This window comes from Oculina patagonica, chromosome 1 (genome assembly GCF_052425735.1).
Source record: "Oculina patagonica isolate OP01 chromosome 1, crgOcupat, whole genome shotgun sequence".
NCBI classification, from domain to species: domain Eukaryota; kingdom Metazoa; phylum Cnidaria; class Anthozoa; order Scleractinia; family Oculinidae; genus Oculina; species Oculina patagonica.
In genome coordinates, this window is record NC_135758.1 from 45,382,451 (window position 1) to 45,409,997 (window position 27,547).

A 27,547-nucleotide genomic window follows, 5' to 3' on the forward strand; every position below is an offset into this window, starting at 1 on the left:
GGTGGCGCTCTCTGTTGCTGCGGGCCGTTAGAGGTGCCGCCAACGCCTTTTTTGCAACTCGTGGCGCAAGAGGGGTAAGAAAGGCGTCTTGCGTTCCGCGCACACATGTACAATAGGAGTTATGGACACAAATTGTGACAAGGAGCGAGGCGAGCCTGGGCGAGCCGAGCGAGTTGTCACGGTTTGTGCCACAACTCCTATTGTACATGTGTGTGAAAAAAAAAACTTCTTTAATATCTGGCTTTGCCCAAATTTCTCTTGCTGCCCAAAAAATCTGAACTGCCCAAAATTTGGGGGGGGGGGGGCTGCAGCTCCCCCTGTCCCCCGGCCCGTACGCCTATGAAAATGTTCACAGAACGCCTGTCATTTCACGATTCCACCTCTGTTTTTGATTTGATAGCCTTTTGCCTTTATTGAAAAGTAATTAGGTGTGGATTCGTTGTCAGAAGAGATTTTATTCTTATGTTTTCGTTATAGCTAAGCTAGAAAAAAAGCGTTTTCAAGTTACATGGAGCAAAAGTAACATCGGCCCTTTAACATCGGCCTCTTTGAAGTCCGGACCCTAACCGGTGGGGCATTTGACCATGTAAGCTGTCAATATAGTGGGGAATTTGACCAAAAATTTAAAAAAAGTCAAATACCCGGAGGTTTGCCCGGGGGGGGGGGGGCATGGGCGGTTTTGGAATTGACTGATACATAAATGCAGCAATGAAAGACAGAATAGTTATAGTAGGTAGCATTTGTTAAACAAAACATTTCAGAATGTATATCAGAAATTTTCCAAGATAAGTTGTAAAACAACATTTAGCCTGAAGGAATATACTTCATTTTTGAACTTCTTCCCCTTGAATAATACCCCGCCCCCCCCCCCCCCGGGAATAATACTCCCGTAAACGATGGACTGCATAATGAAATACTTCAGTGAGCCATTCATTAATTTTTTAGCTTTTGTATTTTTATTGTGTCAAGAATATATCACGTGTTTTCACCGATACATGGGGAGCAGGGGTGGCGCTGCCCACCAATGTGCCCGAATTCGATTCCGGCCTGGTGGGTGCCATATGTGGTTTGAGGTTGTTGTTGGTTCTCTTCTTTGCTCTGATGTTTTTGCCCGGTCCTTTCGGTTTTACTCCCTCCACAAAACCCAACACTCCAATTTTCAAATTGATCTTCGGTGCACATACACGTCCTAACAAGCTACTGAAGGTCTGACTACATGAGCCAGGCTGGCTCGGTTTACCGAGATCTCGACACGCTGTTAAACGCAACAAAACTCAATTTTGCGATAAAATGACATCCGGGCCAGCCCGGTTAGGCGAGATCCCGGTATCGTGATGCCGACTCAATCTTCGCGCCAAAATCATTCGTGCTAAATTTAAACCGTCGTTCGTGCCAAATCCAAGCTAGCTCGGCTCATGTAATACCGCGCTCGAAGTCATCTCGGCAAACCGAGCTAGCCCGGGGCTAATCAGGCCCTGAGAGTTCTTCTGTGTTACGTGGGTAAATTACAATTAAATGAAAATTACAAATTATAAATTCCATCTACCATAATGGCAGGATAATATATCCTGATTGATTGTGATTTGTTAGCAGCGGCATCAGCCGATTCATTCATTTCAAAGAATCAGTTGTAAAGCACTCAATAGCTTAAATTAGATTTTATTACTAAGTTCCTGATTTTATTACATAGGTATAATTTATTTCAAAAGAAAATTAGAAGCCGCTTAATTAAAGGCTGCACCTCTTATTAATTAATAATGATTATGCTCTCACTTCATGGGAGGCGCAGTGACCTAACCTTTATCATTTGAGTAATCAGACAGGATTGGTAATAAATTATGCATTATGGAGAAAGAAAGTCCTGCTTCAAGAAACTACTCTCTGAAGGCATACCTAAAATTATTCATGATTACCTATAATTGACGAGGAACACGAAATTATTCCTCCAGTAACATCGAGCTGCATCGCAAAAAAAAATGAGTGTTATGGATTTTCAGTTAGCTATGAGACACAGGAATCGTATCTTGTAGGATCGACGAAGAGAAGGAGTTTTGCTTCTACGATAGGTAAGAAATGGTCAGACATTATATGTAGGTACATTTGTGTCACCTTGTAAATGTTTTAAGGTAGTGGGCAACCTGACAGAGTTTTCGATTCGCCGATGCTAGGACTAGCAAGAAATTGCGAACTCTATAGTTTTAGAGACTGCTTAGCTTGCGTTCAATAATTATCTTTATTCCATCTCTACTTAAAAGAAACAATTGGTTGAGTTTGTTTTGTCTCCAAGTCGTTTCCAATTGACTTACATGGCAGTGAAGGAAATTTCTTACTCAGCTTTCCTATACTCGCCGAAGCGATCGATTAACCTAAAATTGTGCGATTGCAAGGGAACCAAGTGAATAGTTTAAAACTAAGATCATTTAGAGTCTCAATAACTTTATAAAGTAATGTCAGTTGGATTAAGAAATTACACAATTACACGGACACCGACCAAAAAATTATGCTTGGCTTTCTCAGTAGGCAGGTGTTTACATCGCACTCGGTAATTTGGGCTCCTAACTAGAATTAACACTTTTAAATCAACATTTAATTTCACACGTATTCTTAAAGTTTTTACATTGGCAATTTTGTAAAAAAAAAAAATGAAAATTGCAATTTAAAGATAGCAAGTCTGTTAGTTTTGACGTTAAGAAACATGAACCGGCTTGTTGTAATGACTTGCAGAATACTTTGCCCTGATGTGACAATAGCGGATAAAAGCTTTATTATCTTAGACGTTAGCGCTATATATATCTAATACTAGTAGTAATCATAGATTAGCGAAGTGCGTTCGAGTCAATTTTGTGTGTCTTAGGCCCGGGCTAAACGTCGAAAATCACATGAGTCGAACCTATAATGCAAATAACAAAAACAATCATCTTTGTGTGCGATTAGCAGGTAGCGCGTACCGTCTATCTATGAAAGTGCGATTTATTCATTTGCCAGGTTTAAGTATCTTTAAAACCGGAATAATATTTCCATACCGTACGTGCCATACGTGAGTTGAGTTTGTTGATGGTTCTCGCCTTGCTATGAGGGTTTTTCTCCGGGTTCTCTGGTTTTCCTTTCTCCAAAAAAAAAAACAACCTTGGTGTCCAAATTCCAGTTCGACCTGGATAGAGGACCCGCATGAAAACCACCTAGAGCTGAAGTGGCTTCCTCTCTAAATACATGTCTAAATATAATTTATTTATTTTCGAGAAAACTGTCCCGTTCTATTTTATGACAAGTAAGAATAAGGGTGTCGTCGACATGCACAACAAAATAATCTTAAAGTGAAGGAGAAAGCATCTTTGAGTCGTTATTTGAGAAACGTTAATTGACGAAATTGGGGGTTTGGGGAGCCTGCGAATACAGCCGCCTCCCATCGCTCCCGCTTGGTTATAAAGCGTGTGTTATTGTTGTCGTTATGATGAAAGATGGCTGTATTCGCAGGCTAGGTTTTGGAAGAACGTGAAAAATTTTTTCCTATTTCTTCATGTTGGAATTAGACACTGTCTTTACATATTCAGCCAGTTCTGACACCTATAGGCAAACTACATTCTTCGTTCGTGATTCTTCGGTTAGGAAAATTTTTATTTATTTTGGGTTAATAAAGACGTGAGAAATCTAGGTTCACAGAGCAGGAGTTTAATTGAATTTAATTTTTAGTGTCTCGAATAATTAAAAACGAGCAGGAGTTTCTTTCAATACGGTGTATTAAATCTTCGACCAATTAAAAAACGATGTGACTCTGAACTAATAGACGGAGCAGGAGTTTCTCGTGCATTCACGGGGATTTTAATGCTTTTCGGTAAAAAGTACTAAAATTGGCGAATAGGTCTTCTCGTACATGAAATGCGAAGAGTACATCGAGGTAGAGATATAAAGTAAATTGTTGTTGAAGAAAGAGGGAGCCATAATAATTTTTAGGTATTTTTCCACTCCACAAGGTGTGAAAAATCAGCCTGACTTTTTCAAGTTGAGATTTTAAGTTTATGATGGCATCACAATAATATCACTTGTTTATCGCTTCAGTACACTTGTTGGTGATTTTAACAAAATTGGACCACTATTCGTAGTTTCCATATGCCTTTAGCCTCTTGAGTTTTTGAAGTGAAACTGGTGACAGTGTCCCTTTAACTATTTGACAGATTAAAACACGATGTGTCTAACTTTAGAACACAAAAGACGTGATTAGCCTAGGTACACAGAGCAGAACTTTATCCGGTATTTTAAAAAGGCATTTAACGTTTTTAATGTGTTGACCAATATATAAATTAATTTAAAAAGACGTGAATAAATTAGGTACACAAAGCAGAAGTTTCTAGGACACTATAAAATGAGCAGCAAAAAAAGCTGTTTTTAATTTTTTGACCAATCAAAAAACGATTTGACTCTGAACTTAGTACACAGAGCAGGAGTTTCTCGAGCACTTTAATTTCACATTAAACACAGTAATTTAAATTTTTCAACCAATAGAAAAATGATTTGACTCTGAGCAGAAGTTTTTCGGGCACTTTAATATCGCAGTAAGAAACAGTATTCTAAATTTGATCAAATTTTTTAATTTTTAATTTTGACCAAATAAAAAACGACGTGACTTTGAACTTATACACGGAGCAGAAGCCGTTAAAATTAATCTAATTTAATTCTTTGACAGATTAATTAAAAAAACGACGTGTTCTCAACTGATCAAAAGTTCTCGATCGCTAAAAATTTCACCACCGATTTCTCGACCTCTACGGGCGATTTTTTTGGACTGCTGTCAGCAGTTTCAAGCGTTCACTGTCAATTTTTCAAAGGCGGGTTGATCTCACTCGGCGGAAATGACATCTGGGCTTAGTTGTCGTATTTCCTTATACTTTGCTATTAAATAAAAGTCTTGTCGTTCCTCGCCATTTTATTTCTTCCATGTCGCTGTTTAAACGCCGTGTTGCTTGGCGGAATTTACCCTAGCAGGGCCTGATTTATTGGCACTGCCTTCCTTGCTTTTTTTTTTTGTATTTTATTCGTTGTTGCCTCTACGCTCGCTGGACAGTCGCTCACTGTCAAATTTCGGCAAAGGTTTTATCTGCATTATCCCCTCTTGGTTCTCCGAAAAAATAATAATAATCACTAAATATTAACATAAAATTTGTGTTGTGCCAAACTCAATAAAAAAAAAAATACGTTTTAAATGCGCAGCACAAAAGTAATGAGATCGATGGATCAATTTAAAAAAAAATATGATGGGAGATTTTATTTGAGCTTTAGCGGTGGACTAGATCCATGCAAAGGTGTGCAGCAAATTCTAAACCAACTGAGCAAACTCAAATCGAAAACAAGCATCGTTCATTTATTCTTTGATTTTTTAAAAAGATTATTCTGTTCATCAAGGGTCCCTACATGAAGCAACACATTTCTGCGAGACTGCTGATTGTAGCTATTTCCCTCTACTTGGTGTCACGGATGCCTCAAGTTAAAGCCGCTGGGCAATGCGGATCGCAGTCATCGAATTACGGTGGCGCACTTAAACTTCACACGTTTGACAAGTTCAAGGTTAGCAGCCCTGATGTCTGCATCACAGGATGTCAGAATGAGGCAAGATGTCAGAGCATCAACTATGTGATGGAAGAAAGTATCTGTGAATTGAATAACAGAAGCAAAGAAACGAGACCTGATGATTATATTACAGACCAAAAGAGGATTTACATGACCGTGTCCTTTAACCGAGGTATGTGTTCATGGTGAGAGCCCCGAGTTTAAACAAACTATGTGCCCGGATACCCAGGTTGGCCAGGCAGTCGGGGGAATAAGTGCCAGTTTTGGCAAATCGTCATTGAAGCACTCGAAGAATCACCGAAGTCTTTCATCCAATCAAAATCTAGCGCGATCCGAAAGCCGCGTATAAATACGTCATATTGCTTAGCAAGTTGTGGGAGGAAAACCGCGGGCTCAGTCACTTCTCGGACAAGTGGCATCAACTGGCACTTATTCCCCCTACTGCAGGGTAATAAACTGTTACACGTCTTCTTGACATGTATTGGGGAAGAATATTGTTTTTTCAGAACTAAAGAAGTAAAGAAAAAATGAAAAGTCAGATTTTTTTTGCTTCAAGAAAAAAAAATTTACTGTTAAAGAGTGATTATACTATGAATTGGGGCCGGTGGTTGTTGCGCGGCGCGGTGGGGGGGGGGAATTAATAGTTCTTTCGCCTCTGAGAATGAAGGCTGGCCCAGTAAATTTTTCAACATAGAAATTGATTACTGGCAAATTAATGTCAGTTTTCACTGTTATTGAAAAGCTAGTGAATGTTTTATTTTTTTGTTATTTTTGCTTAGTACCCATCGGATCCGTCCCCGAGGTACCAGCTGTATCATGTTTAGAAATCAAGGCGATTGAAGGGGAAGAAGCAGTCAGCGGTGATTATTGGCTGGATCGTCACAGAACTGGAGAAGCCATTCAGATATATTGCCATATTGGGAAAGGTTGGTCCCTAATTTTTTTTATATGGAACGAAATGGTAGATGTGTTCGCTCTTCACTCCTTGCACATCCTCCTGTTCTGTGCATCCCTTTCTAACTGGTGCGTGCTAAATCTTGTCTAGAACTTGATTTCTTTAATGGAAACGTGGGGCGTTGTTGTCGGGTTCCAGGTCAAAGCTTGTCTGGTGATGCTACCAGCGGGTTTTAGCAAGGTGCGCCCAAGGCATTTCCATTTATTCTTCTGAATAGCTTTTTTTACTGGAGTTTGCCCAGATCTCTGTCAAAGCTCGTTGAAATGGCATATAATTGTTACTATTTCATTCATACCTTGATCTGTGGAATATGCATACTTTTAGTTTCCACATCATTTAACGAGCACTCTTAATTGTTCTGATTCCATTTACTATTCTTCTAAATTTGTCGACAAAGGTTTTCTGAGATTTTACATCTACTAAAAACGGCATAATCAAATGATCTTTGTAAGATATGATACACTAGAGATATTGAAATGGGATAACTCTTTACAACCTAAAAGAAATGAATGAAGCTAGAAAACTGGTCAACTCGAAGTTACAGTTTATAAAGATTAACACCTCCATCACTAAAGCTCATTCTTTTTGTTCTACAGGTTTTCTTTTTCACTGGACGCTTAGTGGTACGGACAACCAGCTAAAGTAACGAATGTCATAAAGGACGTCTTTGGTAAAACTCTGTTGTGCATGCAGTAAAAAGGGGTTTTTGGTATTAACCCTCGGACGTACAAGCAAACTCATACCCCCATCATCGTACAAGGGGGGGGGGGGGGTGGATGGAACCCCTCCCCGGAGTTTTCGTTATATTAAGGCGTAGCGAAATTATTTTACTCTGACAAGAAAGCCCTTAGCTTACTCTACAAGATGACATAATTTTAATTGGCTGTGACGTCATATGACGTCACGTGACGCCATAAGAGCCGCCATCTTGGATCCACCATCTTGGATTTCAACATTTTCTTAGAAAGTCACAAAATAACGGAAATTGATGCAAAATCAAGCTAGAATGCTTATGGAATGTAAAAATAAACAAATCTTGCACTTCTGTTTTAAAAAACTGGAAAAAATTAAGAAAAATGTTAAAAATGACGATTTTGGGCAAGACCTGCTTGTATTTATGACGTTGCCATGGCAACGTCATATACCATGGGCACATGGTTGACATATCAAAATTTCCGCAAAGGATGAATGAACAGCTACCGAAAGTTTCAGCATTGTAGGGTAAATGCTTTTTTCAAAATTTGGAAAAAACCTTACGGGGGGGTGGCATCCACCCCCCCCCCCCCTTGTACGTCCGAGGGTTAACACATTAGTTGACTTACGTGATTCCATTCTTTTTTCTTCAATTTATATTTGGTGGTTGGAATTCCATTCGAATTTAATTTTAAACCCTGTTATTAATTGCAAATTATTGTCCTTGTTAATAGTTTACACGGAGCTGCAAAGTTCGTAGAGAAGAATGGTAAAAAAGTACTGTATTTGGACGGAACGCAAGGGACGTTTGCCGAGACATCAGCCATTCCATTCCAACAAACCGACCTAACCATTGCAGTGTGGATCAAACTGGTATCGCCATTATCAAGTTCACAAGAAATTTATGCTGACTGGTCATCTCCTCACCAGTTTCGGTTTGGCCTTCATTCAGCTGGCAAGCTGTGTGTCCAAGCAAGAAATCAAGTGTCCAATGATTTGATCCATGGTTGCACAGGGACGAGGTAATGTTTTTTTTGCAACACGGCCTAAATAAAATTATATCAAGTTAGCTCTAAATCTGATAAACGAAGCGAAACGCATCTGATAGAAGCTATGCTCCCATTAGATACTGCTTGAATTTAATGTAATATTCGAGGTAGGTCCAGATAATAGTTTTCGAAAGACGGCTCAAACTCAAATCATATTCAGTTATCTGTTTGCTCGACAGTTTCCTCTAGAGAAGGATTATTTTTATTTATTTATTTATTACATTTCTTTATACACGGTTATAAACATCAGAAGTATATTTATTTATTTATATTAAAAATTAATAAATTTTTTTTAAATAATAATAAAAAATAAAACCTTAAAATTTTTGTAATTTTAATTTAATATAAAAAGGGGACATTTAATGCATCCTATTTGGCCCCTCATCCACAGGAAAATATCAAAAAATACCTGCTTATCTATTTGGCTTTCACGAAAATAAAATAGAAATGCCCATAAAGGATGTTTGAGTTTTGAATTGTAATTGCTGAATTGCTGTAATTTAAATAATTTACATCGAGTTTCATTGTTTTCTATCGTATAAGGTTTCCTCGCAATTTTTTTGCAGTATGGACACGGATGTATGGAGACACGTGGCAATGACTTGGGGACGTGCGGATCGTAAAGTTCGACTGTACATCAATGGAGAAGTGAAACTGGAGCGTGTTATGAGTGACAATCCAGTCCTTGACCTCAAGAATTCAGGCCATTCAGTCTATGATATCGGCTTAAAGAGGGACAGTGGGACTACAATTCACGCATACTTCAGCGATCTCATTGTTTTCATCAATGAGCTATTGGAGACTGAACTGAAAAATGAATTGTTTTTCAATCACCCACTTCACAGTTTTATATAATTTGAACATTAAGATCGTTGCCATTAGTTTAGGAAACCCCACTAATACCAGGTTTTTACATCATCTCGACGAGGCTTTAAGACATCGTTTTATAATATGTTCTGGTAGAAACTGATCTGATGTGAGGTGAAACGAGGTGAGATAAGATGATATAACGCAAATTTTTGAAGTTCGGGTTGATTTCTTTAATAAGGAAAACAGACAGTAGACATTCACAGTTTTAAAATCGATGTTAGAGACATTATTTTTTTGGAGGTTGGGTGTGAATTTGTACATACATCTTCAAAGGCCAAATCTATGTACTCTTTTGCTTTTGTCAATAACCAGTTAGGCTAAGCCCATTAGATTTACAAGCAAATAAAGAAATAAAGCTCGTTGCTGTCATTATTGCAGATTTTGCTTAAATCCTCGCCGAGTATTTTTCCTCTTGATTGTTAGCTTTAAAAAAGGCCATAAAGCAATTCTTCTTATTGGCATTAGTAGATACGCTTCATTAAAAGGTTAGGTCTGTCCATTGGCCAAGGCTCGCCTTTTAAAGGCAACCAGTCCACCGGAGAATAGGAAGATATTGCCATCTTCTCAGGAGACTATGCGTGTGTTAAGGAGAAATGACAGGACTGTTATCCTCCTTCCCACAATGCTTTTAGCTAGCTTATTAGTTACCAGTCGAATTGTAAGTTATGCTGAATGGGGAACGCCGAATACCGGTTTCATAGACTGGAAATCCTTAAACCTAGCCACACTGGTTGTTACTCAGTTAGTAATTTGTAAACACGACCACATCAGCTATGCTGCAAAACATTTATCGTGTATAAATAAAAGCTTTTATTATTATTATTTTTATTATTAAACTATGGAGGTAGTCGAAACCAAAGCAGCAGGCAAAGTACGTATATCGTTTCTGTTTTTGGGATGCCTAAGGGCATCCTAGTTGTTTTCAGGGTGCGTGTGTATTTCCCTTGGGAATGAGGATAATTGGATTAACAACCGAAATAACCAATAACAGCATCATATATTGGTCCCTTGGGTGTTGAGTAAACCGGTTTTGGCAAGGTTGGGTTAAATTGTGAGGAATTGAGGAAAACAGGTTTTGATGCGGAAGACAAGGAAATTAGTCAGGAAATTGCCCTCGTCGCTTCGCGACTCTGCAATTTATTTATCCTTAATTTTACGAGGAAAATGTGATTACTTGTTTATGACAAGAGGGTAAAATTTAAATTTCTGCTAATAAAACTGTACAGCGCGAAGCATTGGTGCGAAACGAAAACGTTCCTCGTAACGAGCAATTTGACGTCGGAGAGAATAACGCTGACAGTTGTATGAAGAAAGGTATGAAAGTCGTGAAAATAATTAAAAAAAAGCTATTAACAACTAAACAAGCGAACACTCAATATAAACGTAAGCTTAATTTATTCACCTGTTTGCACGTTTTGAAGCTTTACTCTACGAGCGGCTCACATGTCAGTCCTCGACATAGATAACAGCAAACGACGACCTCAAACAAATTGTAGAATAATTTGTCCGGTAAATGTGACCTTCTTTCACAGAACAAACTATATATGTCCTTTTATATCCTGGGTTGCCGGTGATGAGTCTTAGAGATGAAGAAGTGAAACGGAGATGTCAGTTGCCGGCCGCTATGAATGAGTTTGAATCGTCGCACACTCGCAAGTGTCTGATGCAATTTTTTACCGTTTAACTGTAATAATCTTCTTTTTCAGCTTTCGTTTCAAGCTATCACCCCGTTTCCATTCCATTTTCATCACTTATCTGCGGAAACTGAAGTCCAATTCGAAAAGATCTATGTACAAGCGAGCGCTGTGTTTGAAAATTCTGCTCAAAATCCCGCCGTCTTGAAGCCAACAAAGTGCAGCGCGCTCAGCCAATCAGAAACGAGCAATTTTCCTGTTTGTCCAATCAGGATCATGTAATTTTGCCCGGGGCAATTACCAAAATTAAGGAAAAATGCCCTCTGTCTCAGCCAATCAGCATTCAGTAATTTTGCCCTCTATGTTATAAACCCGGGAATAAACCGCCCGAACTAGCTAACATCTAAATTATTCAGTTACAGTTGACTCTCATTCCTCGTATCGTTAAAGCGACTGGCGGAAATACGTTGACTATGCCAAAAAAGTTTTTGTAGACAGCCACGAAAGTATTCATTACAATTTAACGTTACGCATTGGATGCTACGCGATTAAGAAGCACCATTTGACGCTAGCGGGACCGCGCGATGTTCGACGAGTTAGCTTCACCGAGTCCTGATGAGTCTTTGGCGGACAGACCAGCCACGAAAATTTCCTTCCTGAAAGCTAAAATTCCTTGCCGTTCCGTCAAATTCTACACTTTCAGTGCGTTGCTAATTAATCACAAGTACTGTATATTATTTAATGTTATGGGAAAAGTCAGCCGCAGTAACTGATTTAAAATCAGTTACATGCCGCTGACTCAAATAAATAATATACAGTACTCTTAATTAAACAAAGTTTTATTAAAAAAGAGTTTTTTTGACTGTATAAATGTAGTAAAAAGTACTCGTGAATTAAGACGTTTTTCGCAACTTTTTTTTACGTGTTCTTTAAATTTAATTAACAATAAAGTAAACACGCTAAGAGGTCGCTTTATATTTTTCGCCAATACATCGCTTTATTCGAACTTTAAAAGCATTGTTAAAAGCATTGGGGTTGCTGAAGATTATCCTTTTGATATTTGAAGAACATGAAAAAAGAGTTTGTTCACCTTCAGTACAACGTGTTGACATTGTGGTAACGAGCGTTCTAGTAGACATGCTGTGTAAATAGTTCACATCGAATCCAAAACAAAACGTTTCGTTCCTCATGAAACCAACCAAAAAAAAAAACAGCAACGCGACGTTTCTCACGAGCCTTATTTTAAAAGTAATTTTTGTAATCCACAGTTCTTTCTTTTAGAATGATTCTCGGAAACATCAAAGGAAAAAATTTCGCGGAATAGTTTGAATTATAATATCCAATATTACAAACTTACAAAATGCTTCCCGAGAAAAAAATTGTTTTCTATTGGAGGAGGTTGCCACCCGCTCACCGGTCGCCATATATAAATATGGTTGTCCAAGAAATTCTCCGAGTTTAATCTTTTGTCGATCTTATTTTTTTCGCTCGCAGTGAGAAGTGCCGAGATTGAGACATGCACTTTACCCGAGGGACAATAAGAGGGAGCCTTATCAGGTTCTGCACCGTGTACTCCTCTTTAGTGTGTTTAAAGGCACCTTGAATTAATTTATTGAATGTCTTCATGTTTACGGTCCTTCAGTTTCTCAGTTTTAAAAAATCTTATCCTGAACTATATCAGTGACTATATCCACTGTTGCCCTTACCATAAAAAAAACTATAACGGAACTCTTTCGACCAATATAGTCTACGGTTTATTATAAAGCATAAAACATCTTTACGGCATCCCCATTTGTTGCTACTTTTCCAGCAACAAATCTACTTGTTAGGCTTGGATCAGCTTAAATATTACCGATTACCTTATTATAGGAAATTAACGCGTCATAGAAATTAACGCGAATTTCAAAAATTCGCGTTAATTTAAGTCGCGTTAATTTTTGTTAACGTTAATTTCCGCACCGTTAATTAAGTGGAGCGTTAATTTCCATGACCTTAATTAATCGGGCGTGGCCGATTTAAGGTTTACCCTTTGGTCGTCCTAGAGCGTAGTCTCCTGGCGCGGCCAAAAAGAGGGGATAGCTGGGGGCTACAAAACCGCTACGGGTGACGCATACCGAAGTTTTCATTTTAGTTTTGACAGAAATGTGCAGGCACACTGCGATGGGTTATGTGTAATCAGGTTTGCCGGCGGAAGGACAGAGAAAAAAGCTTACGGTGCAAAGTACAGTATGGGGCCCAGTTCTCGGCCACTACGTAATTACCTCAGAAGAACCGCAGGAACGAAATTCTCCCAGAGCTAGCTAATTCAGCTTTTTGGTGTAAAGCTATCGACCGGTCAAAAATTAATTTGCCCGAGCAATAATAAAAATAAAAGCTCCATTTTGGGCCCAGTTCTCGGCCACCTTGGCCCAGTTCTCGGCCATACGTAAACTTTCACCTCAGAAGAACCGAGGAAATCCCAGAGCTAGCTACAATTCAGCTTTTGGTGTAAGCTATCGACCGGTCAAAAATAATGCCCGAGAATAATAAAAATAAAAGCTCATTTGTGGGCCCAGTTCTCGGCCACCTTGGCCCAGTTCTCGGCCACTTACGTAATTTCCTCAGAAGACGTCTCCCAGAGCACAAATAGTTTTGTGAAAGTACGACGGTAAAAATATGCCCGAGCAAAATAAAAATAAAAGCTCCATTTGTGGGCCCAGTTCTCGGCCACCTTGGCCCAGTTCTCGGCCACTAAAAAGTTCTCTTAAAAAAATCTAATATTTCACAGTAAAATCACCTAAACTAATAACGATCCCAAATTTTTATATTTTTTTTAGAAAGAAGATAACGCGCCTATTAGCGCATCAGGGACGATACCAAATTATGAAAATAAAATAGTGGTAAAAAAAGAAAAGAGTCAGCAGAAAAAAAAAATTATTTTACTGCAGCAGCAGAAAATTATATTAAAAACCAAGCGCTAAGCTGTGATAGCGAGCAGGGTGGCCGAGAACTGGCAAATACGCAAACGTCGCAAGAAAAAATTCGAAGTAAAAAACCAAAAAATACAACGGTTCAACGAAAATTAATGAACAGAAAAATTTCTATTTCACTTGCCAAAAACTAGCTCGTATGGTGGGGGCTTTTGGATAAAATACAATTTAACTACAGCCATGAATTTGGAGCCGTAAACAAACAACTTTTTCGGGAATGCAAATTCACCTACCTCCGCGTAAACTCGACGTGTGAGCTTTCTATATCGAAGAACGATCAAACTCAAGATACTTAAAGCACATGAATCAGTCACGTTTGAAGGAAATACCTTTTCTTTGATTCAACTGGAGTGTGAAAAAACGCGTTAAACACAAAGTGGCCGAGACGGGCCCATATAAATTAAAGTTTTTTGTAAAGAAAAAGGTACGTATGACTCACGAGTTTTTTAGATAATTTTGTTTCTGATAGAAGGGGGTGTGATCTGCGGTATTTTTGAGCCTGACTCCGCCGTAAAAGTTTTTTTATTTAAAGAATGTGTATTTATTAAAATGTCGTAAGTCGTTTGTCACAAAGAGTAGAAGTTTGTACAGATTTTTGAATATTTAGATTTGGTTAGTAAGAGTTCTGAAGACCTGAGCAAAAATGGAATGTAAATATTAAAGAAAAGTAAATCAAAGTGATGAAAAATTTTAAACGCGGAGAAAACAGAAAAAAATTCTTATTTTATTAAAGAAAGGAACGAAAAAAAAAATTATAAAAACAAAAAAATGAAAAATATAAAAATGAAGTATAAAGAAAAAAAAAGAAAATAAATTAATTCATGAAGAGGATTTTAAAGAGTGTGGTAAAGGTTATTTTTTATACGGAATATTTGAACGCTAATTTTGAAAGGTTAAAAAGGTTAACCGGGCGGAGATTTTTGGGTGAGGTGGGTAAAAAAAAAATTAAGAAGATGAGTAATATCGGAGGTTGGTGAGTAGGTAGTGGTGAGTGGATCGGCGTATAACGGATTTTTTTTATGAAAGATACACTCGACGTTTAGTTATAGCGGTTGGAACAAAAAAATTAATTAAAAGTAGTAACCCATGATATTGTAGCGACGCCGGAAGACGAAAAGAGAAAAAAAAAAATTATAAATCATTGAGAAGGAAGAGGTGGAGAGAAAGATGAGATAGGAGGGACCGAGGATATTTAGAGGGGGGGAAGTAGAGATGATAGTAGACCGGACTAGTGGGTCGTAGTATCGGATAGTAAAGCGGACTTGTAAGACGCGGACTAGTAAAACGCGGACTCAGGTAAAACGCGGACTTGTAAAAGGCGGACTAGTAAAACGCGGACTAGTAAAACGCGGACTTGTAAAACGAGGACTAGTAAAACGCGGACTTGTAAAACGCGGACTTGTAAAACGAGGGCTTGTTAAGCACGGACTTGAAGAACGGACTTGTAAAACAAGCGCTTGTAAATCGGATAAAACTAAACGGTTTAGCGAGCGAAACAATTTGTGTTTGAAGCTCTTGTGTGTTTCTTCGACGGCATATTTCTAGCTTTTTTGAGCACTTAGTCTTTTTAGCGTGGAGAGTTTGCAGTATAGCACATTTCGTTCTGCAAACCCCTACTAAAACAACGGGATTGATGCTATAGTTGTGTATATTTTCTTTCTTTCCACTACTTGACGCCTGTTGAGTGCAGTCGTTTGTATTGCTCGCACGAGGTAGAACGGGGCCCGTCCAGAAATCAACAGTCAATCGTAAATAAAGGTGACGGGCCTACACGACTCCTACGTTCGTGACATTAGAATATTTGCCGTTAAATTTTAAATTCGGTCTTTCGACTTTTTCTTTGACTTTTTCTAGGTTACTGTTTTAATTTGGGGGCAGTATGTGGTAAATAAAGGTGACGGGCCTACACGACTCCTACGTTCGTGAATAGAACATTTCCGTTATATTTCAAATTGGTCTTTCGACTTATTTGCTTCTGACTTTTTTGAGGTTACTTTTTTTGAGAATAGTATTGAAGAGAGCCGTAAGATGATGTGGCCAAGGAATTAATGTCTAGAGGCGTTTTACAAGTCCGCGTTTCTAGTACAGTTACAAGTAAAGACACATCAAGACCACCCCACTGTGAATTGCAAGCACAGAAAATAATATATTTTAAAAAAGAACAAGATTTTTCATATTCATCGTTCCTGTCAAAATCCACGCGCGATTTAAAAAGATAGTTTACCTGTCGTCAGCAAACTCAGAGTAGTATTAAATAATGCACGAAAATCTCATATTAAGTGTCTTCAGCTTCAAAGCTTGTAGAAGTGGAAGAAAAGTATATTCCTCAAATTATCAACGATCCAATACCAAAGAAAATCGAAGAGGATACAATTGAAGCGCTTTCATTTCAAAGGTACTGCAGCTCAATAAATAATTTTTTGTGCGATTGACTTGCTTGTAGTTGTGATTGTGAAAGCCATCGACTTGCATGAACAAGCTTCTCGTGACTGTATTTACGTATTTATGAACGACTACAGCTGATGAACGATTTTATGAACCATTTTAAGTTTTATTTCTGTACGGTAATTTGTGATTTTTATATTATTGATGTAAAGGCCCGGCCAAACGATCGCAACATTCAACACAACAATCGCAACATTTGGGTATTTGTGAGATGTTGCGAAGCGGTGGCCAAACGCACGCAACATCACGCAACATCTGTCGCGTATGTCTGGCGCGAGCGTGGGCTGATTGTATCCAATATGGAGGAGTATGAGCTGTTTCGGCGTTGGCGCATTTTAGCAATATCATCAGTAGCGCTACTACTAGCCTCCCTTGAGTGGTATATTTCTCAAATACGTTCCATAGACAGGGACGGGCCCCAACATATCAGAGAATTTGTATCCTTCTCGGTCCACTTTCTTGGCGTTTTCTTTTTTGCCTCTTCAAATTGCGCGCCATTGTCCGCCATTTTAAAGACAAAAACCCATGATTCCACTGGCTCTTTGAAACGACAAATCGAACTAGTGCGCATGCTTAGGCGCAACAATGTTGCGTGAATGTGGCCAAACGAATCAACACTACGCAACTCAAAAATTTGCGAGATTTGTGAAAATTACCATTTCAACTTGCCCAACATCATCCAAATGTTGCAACATTGCAAAGGTGCAGATCGCAACACTGAACGCAAAATTGGATATTTGCGTTCAAATTTCGATCGTTTGGCCGGGCCTTAATCCCGTTATTACTACTACACTTTTATTTTTAAACATTAATTTTTTTTGAAGTTCGTTAATGAGATCGCTATTCGAGATAGATTTTAAGATTTGACAAAACACGCACCTGCCAGAACCAACCGGCTACGCCGTATTCTTAGTTAAGCCTAGAAAAAAATCGAAGCAATTCCAACCTTTAGGAACACCAACATACACAAAAAGACAGTGGGGAACCACCCCCAAACCCCAGGTCACGTTTTTGTCCTCTCCATCCCAACATATTTATTGACCCCCACCTCACTCAAAAACTCCGCAAATATGATAATTCTTACCTAACACCAATAAATTTCCGTTTAAGGTCATAAGATATTCCCAGTACTTTGTTCAGGACAAACCTTATTGCTATACATAAGTAAAAAATCCACACAAAAGTTATATTTTCTTGACAATAGTAGTTCCCCGGTAAACAGTTGTAGTACTGTCCCATCAAAGTGCAATGCCTGGAAAATACCGACCTTCAGGTGAAACCGCACCTTACAGTATACCAATACACTGCACTTTGCTAAGTCTTAAAACTTTACATTGTCTAGTCGTCTACTTCAATCGTTTATTTGTATGTGTGAGATACATTTATAAATTGAAACCATCATGTCATAAGTAATAATGCAATCTCGACAACGTTCTAGATATTATATTATGCACACTAATACAGCTCATGCAAGCCCTGTGACTTACACAAACACAGTCGGACTGAGTGCTACTTAAGTAACTGCTTCGTGGTTTCTGCTGTACTGAACCCTGCCTTTCAAGGCAAAGCGCCCGATTTTAAGCTTCTCAAGCTTCTCAATGTTCTTGTTTCATTATTTTGGCCCCAATTTCTCGTTACAGTCCAGACGTTCTTAACTCAAAGGAAAAATATTATTTTATCAGGGTGGTCATCTACCACTTTCGCTGATACTGCGAAGAACGCTTGAAGTGGGAAAAATACCATGAACATTGTTTGCGTTTAAGATTATACGCCTACAAGTGTTGAAATAAACTTGTTCCAGTTGTGTACGTCGCGTTAATTTCCTTCATTTTGAAGTGTTACCCTCTCTTTCGCGTTAATTTCCTTTATTGGGAAGTAATTTTTCCTTCAATTCGCGTTAATTTAAGTCGCGTTAATTTCCAATACCTTAATTAACACAAGCGTTAATTTCCTATAATAAGGTATAATATTTACGGCCAGCAACCCAAACGGCAGAAAACGGATATGAAACATAAAGAAAACTAAATTTAAAAAAAATACACGCTGATGGGCGCCACTAGGCTCGTATGCAGACTTGACCTTAACGTATTTGTGCTGAATAAGTAGAGCGGAGTTTCAGATTCAGTTCCTTAATCTGAAAAATGACATCTGACATCAATAAAGCAAGGCCAATCAAATGAAAAACGAGGACAGAGCGAATGAAGTTAAAAGTAAAGGAATGTTAACTAGCTACCTCGTAGAGATATGAAGCTAAGTGCATGACCACTATAAACACCATTTATTATTATTTTTTATTTACGGAAGATATCGCTAAAATTGAAGCAGACGAAATCATGAGGTGTTCTTTAGTTCTAAAAGTTATTTCAAAGTTAATGTCGCCAGGCATTGTCTAGCGTTGTCATATTTTACGAAAGTAGTAGTTGCCCATTCCAAACAAACAAGGAGATAAAGTGAGACGATCATGCGTTCGTGATATTCGATTTCGTGGAAACCAATTTAAGGCCATCTTTAACGTAGAACTTTTCCCTACTTAACTTGAGTTTGCTTGAGTAGTATAAAGAGGATATTGAATAAAAGGCTTGTTCCATGTTTTTGTAAGGACTGGGTAGCAATGTGTCTAGAAGTAAGAATGAATATAGTGTTTTCGAGTTTTACACTACTGTTTTTAATTATTTCTTGATCACATAAATATTAACTTTTCGCCTTTTTTTGTATTTTATTGCTCTAAATAAACGTTTTCCGGTCCACCACTTTTGCACGTTTGCATAAAACAACGTTTTATTAATCGACCTTATGATTGGAGGAGTTCGAGAACTTGCCTTTAATAATTTTTATTCTACTAGCTTGACGCTTTGCATTCGGCGTCAAAAGGTATAAATGCCGGGCGTGTTTACAAAGCCTGGTGATAGCCGACAGCCTGCAAGCCTGATCTCGAGTCTTTGGGAAAGTCAGAAAGTTTATGTAAACCCGAGCTAAACGCGAGTGTCTACATAAGTACCTTCAAATTCTTCTTAACATTCCCGAGTGTTTACATCAGACTGTTGCTACGTAAACACCCGGGAATTTTATATTTCTTATCTTCTGGTAGCTGAATCATAGTGTCATTGCAATTATCAGATTGTATTTTCAGTTAGTCCATGCCTCGTGTAAATAAGTCTGCCCAGTCGTCCAAACAGGTCGCCTGAAAGGCTGTTCAATCAGAGGGAAGCCTAACATTTCTTTGAGAGGGTGCAATACTAACATGTTAATTTCCACCGAGTAAAATATTGACATGATTGAGACTGAAATAACTAACAAAGTGTCCCTACAGAGTTTCGAGATCTGCGAACCATTAATAATTAATTTCTTTTTACGGATAGACACAGTTTCTTCAAGCTGTACAAGCTATCCAGACCCAAATACGCTCAGTTTTAGCAGAGTTAGTAAGTTTTACTAGTTTGCCTGTTAACAAAAAGAAGAATTTTCCGGCAATTTCTTAAAAAAAATTCACCAAAATACAATGAACATCGATCATAATTGTGTTTGCATAACCTCATACAAACAACTTTATAACCAATCCGAGCGAACACTGTATGATCAATTTTTTATAAAAGAAAAATTATTGATATGAAAAGTATTAATAAAGTTATGACTATTCATTGTGATCAATCATGCGTCAAGGATGGAGGTAGTCCAACGTCAAGAAATTACACAAAGGTAGTTTTTTTTTTCAAACTGAACGAGCATATCTCCTGCTACACAAGGAACAGGATTTACCAGCTGCCGAATGCTTACGTAATTGAAAGAGAAAGAGAAAGAGAAATTTTCTTCAAACAGGTAAAAAATTGCATAAAAGTAGTAAGCTTTGCTAGTTTGCCCGTTAACAAAAGGAAGAACTTTCCGGCAATTTCTTTTTCAAAACAAATTTACCAAAATACAATGAACTTCAATGGTAATCGTGTTTACGTAACCTCGTGCAAACAACTCCATAACCAATCAGAGCGATGACTGTATATGATCAAATTTTCGCAAAAGAAAAACTAAATGCTCGACGAAGTACAAATAGTCATGTGTCAAGGGTGAAGGTAGTCCAACGTCAAGAAATTACACAATTTTTTTTTCAAATTGAGCGAGCATATCTCCTGTTACACGAAGAACAGTGTGAGCCAGCTGTCGATAGCTTCCGTAATTGAAAGAGAAGGAGAAAGTTTCTTCGCACAGGTAGGAAATTGCATGTAAGTAGAAAATTTTGTAAAACAGTTCAACGACAACAACAAAAACGTGCAAGGTTCGCTATAATCGGTCCCGTGATAGCGTTAGCAAAACTATATAACCTGATCGTTTCCGTTCTCGGGTTTCTTAATTTCGATTTGTTTATTAATTTTTTTTTGGCGTAAAAATAACTAAGTATCTTTTCTCCGTTGGGTGTCGTTCAACTCTGTCCTCGAGGCTTGGGAATGCCATAAAATACTGTCTCGAGTGTTTGATAAAATGAATTAGGCTATACCGCTCCAATTGTTGAAATGGAGTTGGATTATGGATTATGATCGGTCATTATGGTCGTTTTGGTAAGATGTTAAGAAAACAATATTGCCAAGTTTTAAAGACAAAGCCAGCGGGTGTCTAGCAGATGCTTTTTTTCACCTGATTGAGAAGCGTACCTACAGAGTTTGAAATTATCTTACAAAAATTAAATTTAAAACTGTTACGTTATCATTATCGCTCCCGTTATTCGTTAGGGTCAAAGCACAAGAAACTAAGAAGGACAATTGTAAATTTATCACTGAGGTATCCAATTTGGATGCTCGGCGAACTTCTTGGACAGTGCGTGATGCCGGACGACATAAAATTTGCAAACTACTTTGATTGTCACACCAATGACTTCTGCAAAAATCGCCCTATGGCAAAACAGTTATTCACAGAAAAACTAATTAAATTGCAAGGCTGGCACTACGCCATGGGCACTTTTAAGGAACCAAAATTTCAAGTAGTACAACTAGTCTTATTCAGGGTCATTCTAGCGCTGACCCTGAAGAAGACTTGTTGTACTATTCAAAATATTGGTTTATTACATTATTAAAAGTGCCCTTGCCGCTGTGCCAGCCTTTCATTTAAATTAGTTTTCCTACACGCTTAAGTGACGTCTGGTACGAGCATTTCTACAAAAAGAGATCCGGCATCAAGACGTTCTGGGTTTTACTCTGCGTTGTGTGATTCACTGCATCAAAAAGTTTGGTAAATCACACTTGCTAACATGAACACTACAAAGTAGTAATGTTTAAAATAAAAAAAATAAAAAAAATGGTTTAAACAGATCTAAAAATATAAAAGGATACTCTAAATTTTCGATCGCCTTCTGCGGTCTTCTTCAGAGAATGATGGATTTTGCAAGGTTCGCAGAATTCTAATAAGTTGCATTGACGTTATTGTTCGTTGCCCCCCCCTGGGGAGCAACTAGCGATGCGTAAACCCTTGGGAAGGGCGCTCTTTCGTTTATAGTGTTTTTGTCGAGGAAAGAATGTAAAGACTCCAGAAACAGTCTTTTGTTCTTGCTGCTTACACCTGTTTCAAGAATTTCGGCGTAACTTGGATGTATGTCGTGGCCGATTTCTGCATGATGTTTAATCGCGGAGTTGATATTTCCGTTTGTTCCGGGCTTGTGTTCGGCCCCTCGTGATTTCCAGCTTCTTTTGCTTTCCCCAACGTATGCAAATGAGCATGTCCTGCAAGTCACTTTGTATACAATTCCTTTCAACCGCTCTTTATTCGGTCGGTCCTTGGGCTTTTTGAAGACATTTCCTAACGTTCGTACTGGTTTAAACGCTGTCTTGATGTTTTCGCGGCTCAAAATCCGTCGAACGCGGTCCGACACTCCTTTCAAATACGGGATGGACGTGTATGCCTTCGGATTCTCCTGGGTTCTTGGTTGCATGTTTGTTTTGTTTGATTCGCCAGCTGACTTGATGAAGCTCTCGGGATAACCGTTAGCTTTTAAGTCATTAATAACGCGTTGTTTCTCGTTTTGTCTTTGCGCGGTTGTTGATGGAATGCACTTAGCTCGGTCCATTAGAGTCTTAACGACAGCTCTCTTGCTTTGCGTTGGGCTGTGTGAATGGAAGTCTAAATACTTGCTCGTATGTGTGGTCTTGCGGTATACACCCACCTCGATCCTACCATCCTCATTAACGGTATTGTTGGTGTCCAGGAAGGCTATGCTGTTCTTGCCCATAGCTGTTGTAGGCATCTCCACTGTAAACTGAATGTTGGCGTTTATCGAGTGTAAGTGGCTGTTTAAGAAGCTGGAAATCACGAGTGGCCGAACACAAGCCCGGAACAAACGGAAATATCAACTCCGCGATTAAACATCATGCAGAAATCGGCCACGACATACATCCAAGTTACGCCGAAATTCTTGAAACAGGTGTAAGCAGCAAGAACAAAAGACTGTTTCTGGAGTCTTTACATTCTTTCCTCGACAAAAACACTATAAACGAAAGAGCGCCCTTCCCAAGGGTTTACGCATCGCTAGTTGCTCCCCAGGGGGGGCAACGAACAATAACGTCAATGCAACTTATTAGAATTCTGCGAACCTTGCAAAATCCATCATTCTCTGAAGAAGACCGCAGAAGGCGATCGAAAATTTAAAGTATCCTTTTATATTTTTAGATCTGTTTAAACCATTTTTTTATATTTTAAGGTATGACCACAGATCGCTCCAGCAGTTTAAGTAGAGTCAGTAGTAATGTGTTGTAATGTTTTGTTTTTATTCAAGGGCCCTCTGGACAGATTGTTGAAGAGCGCTTACATGAAGGTCTATATTTATTTGAGACTGCTGACCATTGGTGCTTCCCTCTACTTGGTGTCCCGGATCACACTTGGTAATGCCGCTGAGCAATGCAAGACTCAAGGGTCATTTTTTAAGAAAGCTCTTAAACGTCACACGTTTGACAAGTTCAAGGTGAACAGGCCAGATGCTTGCATCAAAAGATGCCAGAATAAACCAAATTGCCGCAGCCTCAACTACGTGATGGAAGACAATATCTGCGAATTGAATAACAGAAGCAAAGAGACTAGTCCTGATGATTATGTTACAGACCAAAAGAGGATTTACATGACCGTTCCCTTTAACAGAGGTATGTGTTCATGCAGGACCTCCAAGTTTAAAATAAATAACTCTTAAGGAGGCTCGATGTAGTTTTTTTTAGCCGAAGGGTGGTTGTTTTGAAAATTAAAATTTTCTAGGAAGCCAATGTTCGATTTTTGCCAAAATACACCATAATGATCAAATATGACCAAATTTTAATTTTTTACCCGTCGCTTTGTCAGAAATAGCAACCACTGACGTTTTCTTTTGTTCTCAAACAAGCTTTATTTTCTCGAAATCTAGATTGACACTTGGTATTAATTTTTTGATATGTTCAAGTATAGTAGATTGACTAACTGTACACAAAATTTTAGGAAAATCTGTGAGAGCGTTTTAGAGTGAATCAAGAATGAAGTTTTTGGTATTTTCTTATAATTTCTTACAATCGGCAGTCGATATATTTTAACAAATTAAAGCAAAATGTCTTTCGCTTTTAGTTAATGGTCTTTGATGGTGTAAGTATTTATATTTCAGTGAGAGTAACTGTGCTCAAATAATACGAAACAATTTTAAAGCGCCTATTTTATATTAAAACGGTGTTTTTCTGAAAATTTCATTCTTGATTTACTTGAAAATGCTCTTACAGATTTTTCTAAAATTTCGTCAACAGTTAGTCAATGTACTAAACTTTAACATATCAAAAAATAAACACCAAGAATCAATCTAGATTTCGAGAAAATCAAGCTTGTTTGAGAACAAAAGAAAACGTCAATCGTTGCTATGGTAACCGTTGTGACTAAGTGACTGGTAAAAAATTAAAATTTGGTCATATTTGATCATTATGGTGTATTTTGGCAAAAATCGAACATTGGCTTCCTAGGTAATTTTAATTTTCAAAACAACCACCCTTCGGCTAAAAAAACTACATCGAGCCTCCTTAACTCTCCTTATTGACTGGTACACATTTCTTTTACTAATTGTTCTGAGAATGTGTTGGCCATTAATGCAATCTACACGATGTAGTCTTTTTTTAAGTTTTTCGTGCTCTCCCCATTCTCGTAAAGTCTCGGCATGCTCGGAGAAGCCGCAAACTGTCATCGGTCTTCTTGCATATATTGAAATGAAAAATTTTTTTTAAAGGAGATCAAAGGCTTACACGTCTTATGTGCTGCAGAAGGAAAGAAACAATGAAAAATTGGGTTGTTTCGAGAAAATAATTTTTTTATGATTGTGTTGTGACTTATAACACGATCTTTCCCTTCTTAGAATGAAGGTTGAACAAGTTAGTTTTTCAACATAGAAATTGATTACTGACAAACAGAAACGTAAGCTGCTAAATGTCAGTTTTCACTGTAATCGTAAAGCTAGTGTCTGCTCTGTTTTTCGTTATTTTTGCTAAGTGCCCATTGGATCCGTCCCCGAGGTACCAGCAGTATCATGTTTAGAAATCAAGGCGATTGAAGGGGAAGAAGCAGTCAGCGGTGATTACTGGCTGGATCGTAACAGAACTGGGAAAGCCATTCAGATATATTGTCATATTGGGAAAGGTTAGTCCTTAGTTCTGTGCATTCTTTCTATCTAGTGCATGCCAACTCTTTTTTATGAGGAAGCTTCTTCAGGTGTTACAGGGAGAATCTGTCTTTAGACCCTATTGCAGATTACAGGTCAAAGCTTGTCTGGTGATGCTACCAGACGGCTTAATCTTTAGCAAAGGTTGCTCGAGTAAACGCATTTTTTGCAGTTTACTTTAAATACTGAATTGAACCTCGTTGCATGTTAAATGACTTTTTTAAAACTTGCGCGCACTTGCGACTAAAACTTGCGTGTCCGTTTGGCCACCTGGGGAACGCAAGTCTGTACGCAAGTTTAACTTGCTACTACTTGCGTCCACTTGCGTTACCGTCTGGCCAGGGCTTTAGATTCGGACATACCGTTTATATCAATATCGATCCATTATGTTTTCCAGGTACTCTCTTTTACTGGACGCTCAGTGGCACGGACAACATGCTTAAGTAAGAATGTCATAGTTGTTAGTTAAGATTTCCATTCGAATCTAATTTTAAACCTTGCAATTAAAGAAAAATTATTGTCTTTGTTAATAGTTTACGCGGAACTGCAAAGTTTGTAAGGAAAAGTGGTAGAAAAGTGTTGTATTTGGACGGAACACAAGGGACGTTTGCCGAGACATCAGCCATTCCATTCCAACAAACCGACCTGACCATTGCAGTGTGGATCAAACTGGTATCGCCATTATCAAGTTCACAAGAAATTTATGCTGATTGGTCATCTCCTCACCAGTTTCGGCTTGGCCTTCATCCAGATGGTAGACTGCATTTTCAAGGAAGACGGAACGTTGCGGCGATCAGTGATGTGATAAGCGTTAGCACAGGGTCTAAGTAAGTGAGGCTTTTTCTCCTCAATATACCCTCGCTTCCAGCGTTTCAGGCGAGGAAATTAAGAAAGCGGCGTTTGTTGGAAGAAAGGGAACTTTTGTGCTGTTAAAAAAATTCCGTTTGCATTATTTGTTTACCATCTACATGCTTTTTAGGCAGAGCTCAAACTGCTCTTCTCGATCACAAAAACAGCGCTGTACTTATAAATACATCTAGAAACTGCGTACTTTATTGTTCATCGCCATTTGCGGGATCACAGAGGAATGTAAGATCACTATGGAAAATATATCTTTATGAAAGCTTATGAAATCATTGGAAAAGAATCATTTTGAATTTCAGTTTAATTCAACGTCTAGGAACATCCATAGAAAATGAATCTAAAAATGAAGTTTGTAAGTTTCTTGGCTATAATCAACATTATCTCATGTCTAGGACAAGCTCTGGTTAATAAAGAAGTCAAAGAAGGGTAATTCGATTTGTTTTTGTCTGGTGCCGGAATAAACACATATTAAGTTCAAGATAAATAATGCTAAAAGTCCTAGTTTGCTGTGATAAATCTGAGTTAGATGTCATTTTACGTTGTTATCTATGGTATGAGGTCACTTCGTATTCTTTTGTAGTAACATTGTGGACACAGATGTATGGAGACACGTGGCGATGACTTGGGGACGTGCGGATCGTAAAGTTCGACTGTACATCAATGGAGAGGTGAAAGCGGAAATTGTTATCAGTGACAATCCAGTTCTTGACTTCAAGAATTCAGGCCATTCCGTCTACGACATCGGCTTGAAGAGGGACAGTGCGACTACAACTCACGCTTACTTCAGCGATCTTACTATTTTTACACACGAGCTGTCGGAGACTGAACTAAAGAACGAGTTGTTTCTTGATCACGCACTTAGCAACTTCATCTAATTTGCATATGACCGCCAGTTTTAATCCTGTTTCTGTGTAGATTACACGAGGTTTAACGGCGCATATATTAATCTATGCACGGCTGGATTTGTCTCTGAGAAATTTCGACCTCTTATCCAAGGTTCTTTCATCTCTTCTATATGTGGTGATACAAAAGTATTGATTCTCGCCTTCCAATCATGTGAATTCAGGGATGAAATATCGGAAGGCCAAGCATAATATCTGCATATCAAAACATTTTAAAAATACGAGTCTGTGTAGAATTTTGAAACTACAGATAAAAGTCAAATTGCTGAATAAAGGGGACGAATAATAGCCGGTGTTGCTATTTATCATTACGTTGTGTTTCTTAGCAATTTGAGCGAATTTCGTTAAATATATCAGCGGTGTATTTTATCAGAGCAAAAGAAGGAGACTGATCGAGTTCAAGCTTTCGACTCACGGCAACTTTCATTTTATTCTGTAATTTAGTTACACTTTTACTCTTTTTACCATTTAATATTTTATCTCGTATTTCTTGTATTTTTATTCGTAATATTTCATAGTTTATCCATAGTTTTAATATTCGTATTGTTCTGTGTATTTTTATATTTTAATGTAAATAATTATTGAGGGCCACTGGTTTGTTAGTGTTTTTATGCTATTTTAGTGTTACCCTCGTTAAATAAAGACTTTACTTACTTACTTGCAACACTTGCACCAATGTCCCATCTCTTTGAGAAATTCTCACAAATTAATTCATCTGTTAAATAGTTGTTGAGTAGTTTTATCTTGTAAAGCTTTAAATGCTATTCTTATAATACATTGTGAAACTGTTTGAAAAATACAACTGAATATACTGACCATTGTGTGAATATATGAGTCGAATTGCTATATATCACCTATCTAACATTACAGCAAGCAGGTCTTTTGTGTCCCCACGATAAGCAACTAAATGGGTATGGCGTGACTGTCTGCCTCATGGCCCAGGGGGGGTACTCCGGGATCCAAGTGACGGGG

At 38.2% G+C, this 27,547-nt stretch overlaps 2 protein-coding genes across 4 annotated transcripts; both read left to right on the plus strand.

The window, feature by feature from the left end:
* Positions 1-1,858: 1,858 nt before the first annotated feature.
* Positions 1,859-9,446, plus strand: LOC144633964 (uncharacterized). The gene is made up of 6 exons (XM_078492902.1): positions 1,859-2,066; positions 5,398-5,734; positions 6,342-6,488; positions 7,114-7,159; positions 7,945-8,232; positions 8,826-9,446. Exons 2-6 carry the CDS (start codon positions 5,407-5,409, stop codon positions 9,112-9,114), a joined length of 1,098 nt encoding a protein of 365 aa, XP_078349028.1. The 5' UTR covers positions 1,859-2,066; positions 5,398-5,406; the 3' UTR covers positions 9,115-9,446.
* Positions 9,447-19,501: 10,055 nt separating this feature from the next.
* LOC144633883 (uncharacterized) lies at positions 19,502-27,284 on the plus strand. 3 transcript variants are annotated; one of them, XM_078492800.1, is made up of 6 exons: positions 19,502-19,993; positions 22,929-23,289; positions 24,641-24,787; positions 25,207-25,252; positions 25,343-25,636; positions 26,254-27,284. In XM_078492800.1, the coding sequence occupies exons 1-6, from the start codon at positions 19,784-19,786 to the stop codon at positions 26,546-26,548; spliced, it is 1,353 nt and encodes a 450-aa protein (XP_078348926.1). In that variant the 5' UTR covers positions 19,502-19,783; the 3' UTR covers positions 26,549-27,284. The 3 variants fall into 3 exon arrangements, with proteins under 3 accessions (XP_078348926.1, XP_078348936.1, XP_078348943.1); XM_078492810.1 differs by lacking the exon at positions 19,502-19,993 and adding an exon at positions 20,235-20,391 and having other exon boundaries at positions 26,254-27,282; XM_078492817.1 differs by lacking the exon at positions 19,502-19,993 and adding an exon at positions 20,263-20,377.
* Positions 27,285-27,547: the final 263 nt, after the last annotated feature.

Bases quoted from the DNA above. Each gene is read 5' to 3' on its own strand.
- LOC144633883 (XM_078492800.1), top strand. From the start codon at position 19,784: ATGAAAAGTATTAATAAAGTTATGACTATTCATTGTGATCAATCATGC. The intron at 19,994-22,928 runs GTAAAAAATTGC...TTTTTATTCAAG, and splicing joins GAGAAATTTTCTTCAAACAG to GGCCCTCTGGACAGATTGTT. The intron at 25,253-25,342 runs GTAAGAATGTCA...CTTTGTTAATAG, and splicing joins GGCACGGACAACATGCTTAA to TTTACGCGGAACTGCAAAGT.
- LOC144633964 (XM_078492902.1), top strand. From the start codon at position 5,407: ATGAAGCAACACATTTCTGCGAGACTGCTGATTGTAGCTATTTCCCTC. The intron at 7,160-7,944 runs GTAACGAATGTC...CCTTGTTAATAG, and splicing joins GGTACGGACAACCAGCTAAA to TTTACACGGAGCTGCAAAGT. The intron at 8,233-8,825 runs GTAATGTTTTTT...ATTTTTTTGCAG, and splicing joins CATGGTTGCACAGGGACGAG to TATGGACACGGATGTATGGA.